The following is an 8,234-nucleotide window of genomic DNA, read 5'->3' as shown; positions in this document are numbered from 1 at the left end:
TGCTTTGTACCTAAAGTTTAGGTTGAAAATAGTGTGTTTTAGGTTTGCTTATGGAAGAAAGATAGTGTTTATCGTTGTATGACTTATGTTGACGTCTTGGCGAGAATGACGAACAAGAAATGTTCTACTTTTGTCGACACTTTGTCATCAGAAATGCAGCATTTGGGCCCCTTGCCTTCATTCTCGATGCTGTAAGCGGTGGATGATAGATTTTTTATTAATATTCAAATTTGTTTTCAGAGCCGTTACCATGGCAAAGCTGATTCTCGTCCTGTTAGCTGTCTTCGTCAGTGTCGCTATGGCGAACAGACGCACGTAAGTAGTGATGTCAGCACAAGACGTTAGGCCACAGCAATTAATTACAGCGCATTAACTTTCGCCTGCTTTCAGAAGAAAAAAAACAAGACTTTTTTTTCTTCTGCAGGGATGGTCAACATGACGATAAAGTACCAAAATGAGCAAATATGTTGTATTGTAGCCTAATAATTGTACTTGTAGAAGTGACACATGCGAGGTACCCAGGGCTGTAGTTGTAGAAATGAAACTTATAGGATAGTTGTAAAAGTGACACCAATATGGAAGCCATGAGTGTGGTTACCAACTTTGTTGGTGATGCCAGTCTACCACACTAGTATCACTTTTACCACACCAGTACGTACATGTCTTGAATACAGGAATGAATGCCTTGTTGGCTCTGATACCATGTTTTGTCCCTTTAATTCTTGTTGCAACATTCATCACATATTCATGGTGCCTATTTTTGAAAATGAAGCCATTTTTTTTCTCACCCATCTTGTTTTTTTTCGCCCTATCGCACTATTTTTGCAGTCTGTAGGTGATGTCATCCATAAGATTTACTTGCTGTGTCCTTATCCCTATAACCTGACATGTACGTGTTTCTGGCGATTTCACGATCTTTCGCCGTTTATTTTTTTCGAGACCCGAGCATTGTAGTCTGAGTAAGGCCTACGTCACATTTCCTATCCTGGGCCGGTTTGGCTGTTTGCGGAAGCGAAAAATTAAAGTTCATGCCAAGAAATATGCTCAAGGCATGCTGTTGAGATATTCTTGGTCCGTTTTGTGTTCTTGTTGCTCATTCATCCATCCATCCATCCATCCATCCATTCATTCACTCACTCACTCACTCACTCACTCACTCACTCATTCATCCATTCATTCATTCATCCTGCTCTCCGACCCGGCCCAGGTGTTTCTGTGAGATCCGCACCAGTACAGACCGAAGCGACCCCATCTTCCTTGACGTGGACGACCCGAGCTACAGACACTGGCTCCACCTCACTTGTTCTACAGCCAAGGCCAGGTGCCCGGATGACTGCAGGTCAGCTATGTGCTTAGTCTGTGTCCAGGCTGCCCCGGCCTGCCAGTGGCATAACAAGGAAGAACAGATAGAGGCGTGATCATCGATTTAGTTAGCCTCGGTTGCAAACTTCGATCGGCGCTGATATTGAACTTTTTGGGGAGGGGGCGCTAGTTTGCGATTTTTAACGTCTCGAGACGGAGCAAACTCCCTTTCTCGGGATAAGAGAACCTAGCCAACGGTGAACATCGAAGTCTGCAACGGAGGCTACTATTTAGTCAATTGCAAGCTGATGTTTTGCTGACATGTAGGGGGGTCGATTAAATCATATGCTTCAGTTGGCATACAAGTATTCGCCATGTTATGTGGTTGAGTCACTAATATCCGATAATTCTAAGCTCCTTAGTTAGCTTATATATCAATTACATGAGGGAACATAAAACGATGAACATGTTTCAAACGGACAGTAGTGCCACTGAAAACGAAAGGAACGTCAGCTAAAGCGCCTGTTTTCGCGTTTACTTTTGTCTAGATTGAATGATTCACTTTCAGTATCAAATAAGCCACGTTCGGTGTTCTTTACATCACATTTGAATGACTCATGCGTATGCATCTTGGTCTTGTTTAAAATGTTGAAAATTGTGTGTTGCGCTGTACAGGAATTACGCTGCTACCGCTCTGGGGGGAGCTGTCAACCCTCTGAACCACGCCGCTGGAGTCACCGCCTGTAACAAATTGAGTGAGCGCCTGTTTCTGTGTCTTTCCATGTTTAACATTTGAGTGATGACACAAGCAACTTTTTCTCTTCTGTCTGTCCCTATCTCTTCTTCTCTCTCTCTCTCTCCGTTTCTCTCCGCCCCCCCTCTATTTCTTTCTGACCTCTCTCCCGCTCGTTATCTCGAAAGTTGACAGCGTGTTTGAAGTGCCACATTCCAAGCAAATAGGGCAAAATAGCTTTCAGCGTTCTGAATTTGCACCAGAAATAACGTCGAAAATCAAGCAGTGTGTCGTAAAAAATATACTGAATATTTCTTTCCCTCCAGGGCGCCAAGTGACCCCGGATAACCCCGTCCACCTGTACGCCCACTACAAGACCAGTAGCTGCGGCCATGAGGGTTACCAGTACCTGGGCGAACTGTGCTGCTGGAAGATCAACTTCGGACCCGGCTACCCCATACAGTATCTGCACAACCCAAGTTGCTCGGCTGATCAGCATCCTCTAGGTGGTTAAGCCATTTCATTGGTTAAAGCATTGATCAACCAGCATCGATCCTCGCAGCGAGTGATCCATTTCATTGGTTAAAGAGTCGACAAATCCATATCCTCTCAGCTGTTAAGTCATTTCATCTGTTTATCTTCCGTCGTACAAAATTAAGCTGTCTTTTATCCTTGTCGGTGGTTACGTATTTCTGTCACACTCACAGACCGCTTGAAAATCCTACGTCAGTAACAAGGTGCGACGGGTGCACGTATTACGAGTGTGACCGTAAGGTACACTTCCGTAAACCAGCATCCTCTTAGTGGTCGTCTGCAAATTACTAGAATTAGACAAAAATCTGTTTGTTTGTTCAGTTTATATCAGTCCAAGCGCATCCACAACGCACAAAAACGCAGAAAACCATGTAATAGAAATTTTAGAGTTTAAGCTCTTATGTCAGCTTAATCTAGATTCATCAGGTACTAAATGTTGGGCATCTGGTGTTCGCAGAACTTTGGAGGAGTGTGGTTACCCTTTTGTTTGGCAAGCCCGTCAGTCAACAGATGCAAACGTATCCCACCTAATTTCTACTATCCACCAACGACTGAAGGATATTTATTTCCAGAATTTTATAACCAACATTCATAATGATAATAAAGGTTTATGTGCGAAAAACAAACTCCGAACGTACAGACTACTGAAATACACATACAATGAAGAGCAGTATTTGAAAATTACAAACATTCGGCACAGAACTACCATTGCTAAACTAAGAATCAGTTGCCACCGACTACGAATTGAATCAGGAAGGCACAACCGCACTCCCTAGAACAAAGAGTCTGCCAATTTTGTACCTCACACATGGTAGAAGATGAAGTGCACTTCACTGTTGATTGCGATATGTATGTCAATGATAGAAATACTCTATTCAGTTATATAGAAGGTAGATTCCCTCATTTTAGACATATGAGTAGCGCTGACAAGTTTATATTTCCCATGCGTTTTGACAAACTGACAATAGCGAAACCCATACAGTCCTACATTTTCACTATTACCAAGAAGCTAGAAGAAGCCAAACTTTTGTGTTAGACTAGATTTGTGATACTTTATATCTTGACTTGTTGTGACCTGTACTTAGCTCGGTTGGGCAAAACTGTACAATAAAGGTCTTCATTCATCCATTCATTCACTATTTTTCTGCAAATCCCGGAGTCATGTTATTGTAGTGTCGGTAGAGAATCTTATAAGAGTTGAATAAAGGAAGGTGTGATAGATACAAAGGAGTGTTGTGTTTTTCATCAGTATGCTTTCTACATATATGTATTAAATAATTAGTTCTTATTCATCGGACTTTTGTGGTCTATAATGTGCTTTTATGCGATGGCATATCAGTTCTAAGTAGAACCGGTTCCTTGTCTGCCATCTTGAGTCAATCCTCCTCGCTGCTGGAGGACGTGTCGCTTGTCTGTGTGTCTTCTGAGGTGTAGACCGGGTCACAGTTGTAGCACGTTTTCTGAGAAAGCAACAAATGATCTTAAAAACTTCCAGCAAATGCATCACATATAAAAGGGAAAAAAAGATCTTAAAAACTTGAACAAATGCATCACATGTCATTTTTGTTTCTAAATTATCAATGATCAGCAACTTCCTGGCAACTTCGTCATCATCATCATCTTCTTCGTCGCATATCGGTCATTGCTACTTAGGCGGGCCGTGCAACTTCGTACATTCTAATAGATGGACCAATCAGAACCATGGACGGAAACTGAACATTGAAACCGATGAAATCGTACGGGAGAAACCGTTTGTGATAAACGCGCACACACACACATGGCGTTACCAACGCTATCGAAAACCACCCTTGCGGCGAAGACATTACCTTATTGGTGTAGGTAATGAAACCATAGTTTTGCTTGTAGATGAGTATATGACATGGCACATTGTTTGATTCTAGCCGTGCGATGTAGTTTAGAATATTTGTACTGCACCTCTCACCTTCATATCCCGCCAGCACTGTCGGCAGTACACGTACATACATCCGGTACAGTGGTGCGTGAACTTGTTCTCATTGTCGTCACAGATCAGACATTGTTTCTTCCCCAGGCCGAACCATTTCAGCCAGCCGAACAGGCACGGGAACCTGTAGCGCAAGATCGTCGGCAAAGCCGTCTCCACCTTCAAGGAGAGGGAGTTATAGGAAGAGCAGATTTTTAAACTCCTACGAGATCACCTATTTCATATCCAAACTATTTTCCTTAGTTTATATGATGAAGTTACGATATTAAACCATCAATTCAGCACACTTGTAAATGCGATTCAAAAGCGACGCCCGGGACAGTTTTTATAAATGCAAATCTTTCCGTATCATTGCTTGGCAGGATCAAGGGTATCCGGAGGTATATAGGATATATAGGATCCCTATCTAATGTCATGGTGAGATATAACTATAATCACTGATTAGTTGAGCTTACCGATAGCTTTTTCTCTCTCACTAAGCGTCGGATCTTCTTGCGCATGTGCGTGAGAAAACCGACCCGCTTCCTCATAAATTCGTTGTACAGGTGCAGCGTTCTTTTCTTGGCTCTCTGGACAGACGTTGGATTCGATGTAACATACATCAATTAGAATGGGAACAAAACTCACGGAAATAAAACACTAATTAGTGGCTGGTGGTTTCTATCACTTGACAATGATAAATACATGTAGTAACGTCATACATGAATATTCGATAAATGAATATTTGATAAATAAAGCGATTGGTATTAGCCTTTTCACCGATCTAACTGTGCATACGTGTGTCAAAGGTAAAGGCCCCTGAAACAGAAACAAAACACATCTGGCCATTGTTGATTTTTTTTTGTATTCTAAATCATACATTTGTAAAAGAGATGCTCCAAGCAAGAAAAAATAAACGATAGAATAATCCAATAGAACACCTTTTTGACGAACGTGATAAAATATCGAAAACTGTGAGTACAACTTCCATACCCTTCTGTAGAAGAAACTGGCGATGACCCTGCGCAGTCGCAGTGCGTACGCCTCGATGTAATACAGGCCCACCTGCGCGACGTAGATCCCGAGCACAACCCACAGGTACCACGACTCCAGCTCGGTCGGGTGCGGCAGGCAGTCTGTTAAAGAGGTGAGGGCCAGTCATCTTCGATTGAAGTAAAGTGCGGTGCTTTTTCATGTAGCTAGTAGTAGTGCAATGTGGTTTTGCTACGGCTCACGTTTTCAGCCAAGCACATCGGCTCACCCCTACCAGATGTCTTCTCAGTAAGGGTGTGGGGTTCTGTTGCTTGCAATCTTTTGTGACCCGAACGCCCAACCCCACCCCCCTCATGGTTCCGGTTCGGAGTTTTTTTAAGGATTTGGGGCCGATTTGACTGTCTCTGAGAAAAGCACTAGCGCTTCTCAAAACATCGTTTTTCGGATAATTCAATGTTTCCGATAGAAACGTGTGTGTTGTCGCTGACCGACAGACTCATTTGACATTTTCTGTAGAAATGTTATTTTTGGTAAAAAAACATCAAAAATATAAGCTTTTCATCCAAAAATTGCTAATTTGGGGCCATTTTTTACAGGCCGCTACACGGAAAAAATGAGTTTTCCTGGGATAATGACTGATATGGCAATGAAGGTCAAGACTTCTTCTGTATACTGAGTAAAAAGGAAAAAAAGTTATCCGATACGTTTTCCGCGAGCTCCGATGGCGCTAAAACACCCAAAACGCACATAGAACGCACGATCTGGGTAATCAGGCGACGAAACGCTTTACCGCTATTGCGCGCACTAATACCAGGAAGTGTTCGCCGCACGATCAAATCTCCGACACCATAAAACGCTACGAACAACAAGCATTTGGAGAAGTATAAAAGATTATAGACTTCTAAAGCGATAGCCGAAAAATCTAGAGCCAAAACTATGGAGACAACCTCTGATTTGCGTCTTATTCTTACGGACTTGAAATTCCGAACCGGAACCTTAGAGTCCATTCCAAGACACCATGAGGGTTTTTAGGCGATATTTATAATTAGTCTGAATCATTTTGAATAAAAGAATATCTGAGCCACAATAATTAAATTATTTTAAAAAAATTGACTGAGAAAGTACTGATATATTTGAATTCCTTTGAATATTTTAGAAACATTTTGAAAGTAACTGTACAAAAAATATCTTTATTTAGAATAATTGTGAAACCTCTGTGTGATTATTTCACATTTACAAATATTTACAAAAAATGGTAAACCTGGCCAAATGGTTAAATTAGTTTATTGCCCCCATAAAAGTAAGCCCTATTGTTGTATCTGTATATTTTTAGATTTCACTGCTGGGCACTGGTGGGTCCTTTGTGGTGGGCTATTGTTGCATGGCACCCAACCATACTTAGCAAGGATGTGTGAATTGCTATCTTCCCAGCCCACTGAACCATTTACAAAAAATGGTAGAAAATGGTAGAAAATGGTAAATAATGGTAGAATGCTGTTATCATTATTTAGAAACCATTAGAAGTATCCAATTCCACACGATGAATATTTCCAAAGTTTTACAGGACCAGGGAAATATTTATAAAGTTGAAACAGTGTTACAAATATTTCTGAAGTATCAAATGTCCTAGACATATAATTACAAAACTTAAAAATCAATTCTAAACAATGGCCACAAACATCCGCATGGTGTCTTGGAATGGACTCTATACGGGGCCTAAGCCTTTACGTCAGCACTGTGCCTCAGCGATAGGAAGCAATTCAAATATTTTGCGTGAAGTTTTAGGCGATATTATTTGTAACTAGCCACACTTGCAAAGTTCAAGACTAAAACCAGGGTACGATGACTTGCGATGATTATACAAATTGCAGCACTGCTGTTACTTACGTTTGTTGGTGCTGACGTGGTCAAGCGTGTGTTTCTGGTTCTCCATGGAATTGAACATGGTTTTTATGACGTTCGCCATTGCTCCGTCACCGAGAACTTTTACATCCAGTAGGTGATGTCCTACATGCACGAAAAACACCTTTTTTGATATACACGTGTATACATTTTGCTAAGCAAAAGAATAGGGATAAACGTTATACATGATACAATCCATACAATCCAATTACACATGGCATCTCGTTTTGGCATTTACGTCATTCAGGACGCAACGACAGACAATTACTTGTGCTTCTGACTACCTCCGCTAGTTGACGTGATTTGTTAGAAGCCTACCCTTCATGGTGGTGGTGACCAGGCTGTGGCGACGTATGATGTCAAGACTTTCGAACAACAGATAGTCCAGGAAGAAAACCACCAAGGCGAACACGGTCTGTCCCAGGACAAGGATGATGCCTTTTGTCTGAGAAAATAAATGAAATATGAGTTTATGGAAACCTACATGAAACATTCGTGCCAGAACATTGCCTAAGTATGACGCAATACTAGAACGACAATTTTGACTTGTATCAGTACTCTCGTATTTAGCTCTCTACGTGCACGCCACATTTGTAGAATGTACTTTTTATTAAGCTTAATGATCTACTAGATACTGAAAACTGCGAGATATACTTTATGACCAAGATAAAAATGATTATCGCCCAACGTGGGGCTCGAACCCACGACCCTGGGATTAAGAGTCCCATGCTCTACCGACTGAGCTAGCCGGGCTGTGATGCTACCAATAAGTAATGCTAAGCAATTCGGCTAGATTTGGTGAACAATGCTTGAACACAGTTATCTAAA

At 41.5% G+C, this 8,234-nt stretch overlaps 2 protein-coding genes and 1 non-coding gene across 3 annotated transcripts; 1 reads left to right on the top strand and 2 right to left on the bottom strand.

Annotated features, from left to right (window-relative positions):
* Positions 1 to 240: 240 nt before the first annotated feature.
* Positions 241 to 3,250, top strand: LOC118407493 (the record flags this gene model as incomplete). Its single annotated transcript, XM_035807975.1, is given in 4 exon segments — positions 241 to 315; positions 1,208 to 1,339; positions 1,978 to 2,057; positions 2,362 to 3,250. Coding segments are annotated over 4 exon segments (465 nt in total). The 3' UTR covers positions 2,550 to 3,250.
* Positions 3,251 to 3,580: 330 nt separating this feature from the next.
* Positions 3,581 to 7,878, bottom strand: LOC118407492 (E3 ubiquitin-protein ligase DCST1-like). Its single transcript, XM_035807974.1, has 6 exons — positions 7,725 to 7,878; positions 7,392 to 7,511; positions 5,505 to 5,647; positions 4,988 to 5,101; positions 4,512 to 4,691; positions 3,581 to 4,029 (listed from the first exon to the last, which is right to left on the bottom strand). The coding sequence occupies exons 1-6, from the start codon at positions 7,729 to 7,731 to the stop codon at positions 3,946 to 3,948; spliced, it is 648 nt and encodes a 215-aa protein (XP_035663867.1). The 5' UTR covers positions 7,732 to 7,878; the 3' UTR covers positions 3,581 to 3,945.
* A 208-nt stretch (positions 7,879 to 8,086) lies between these two features.
* On the bottom strand, positions 8,087 to 8,159 carry Trnak-cuu. The gene has a single exon. It is a non-coding gene; the product is annotated as a tRNA-Lys (tRNA).
* Positions 8,160 to 8,234: the final 75 nt, after the last annotated feature.

This window comes from Branchiostoma floridae, unplaced genomic scaffold (genome assembly GCF_000003815.2).
Source record: "Branchiostoma floridae strain S238N-H82 unplaced genomic scaffold, Bfl_VNyyK Sc7u5tJ_1363, whole genome shotgun sequence".
In the NCBI taxonomy this organism is placed as follows: domain Eukaryota; kingdom Metazoa; phylum Chordata; class Leptocardii; order Amphioxiformes; family Branchiostomatidae; genus Branchiostoma; species Branchiostoma floridae.
Note: the sequence above shows the minus strand (reverse complement) of the source record. Positions and strands in the feature narration are given on the sequence as shown.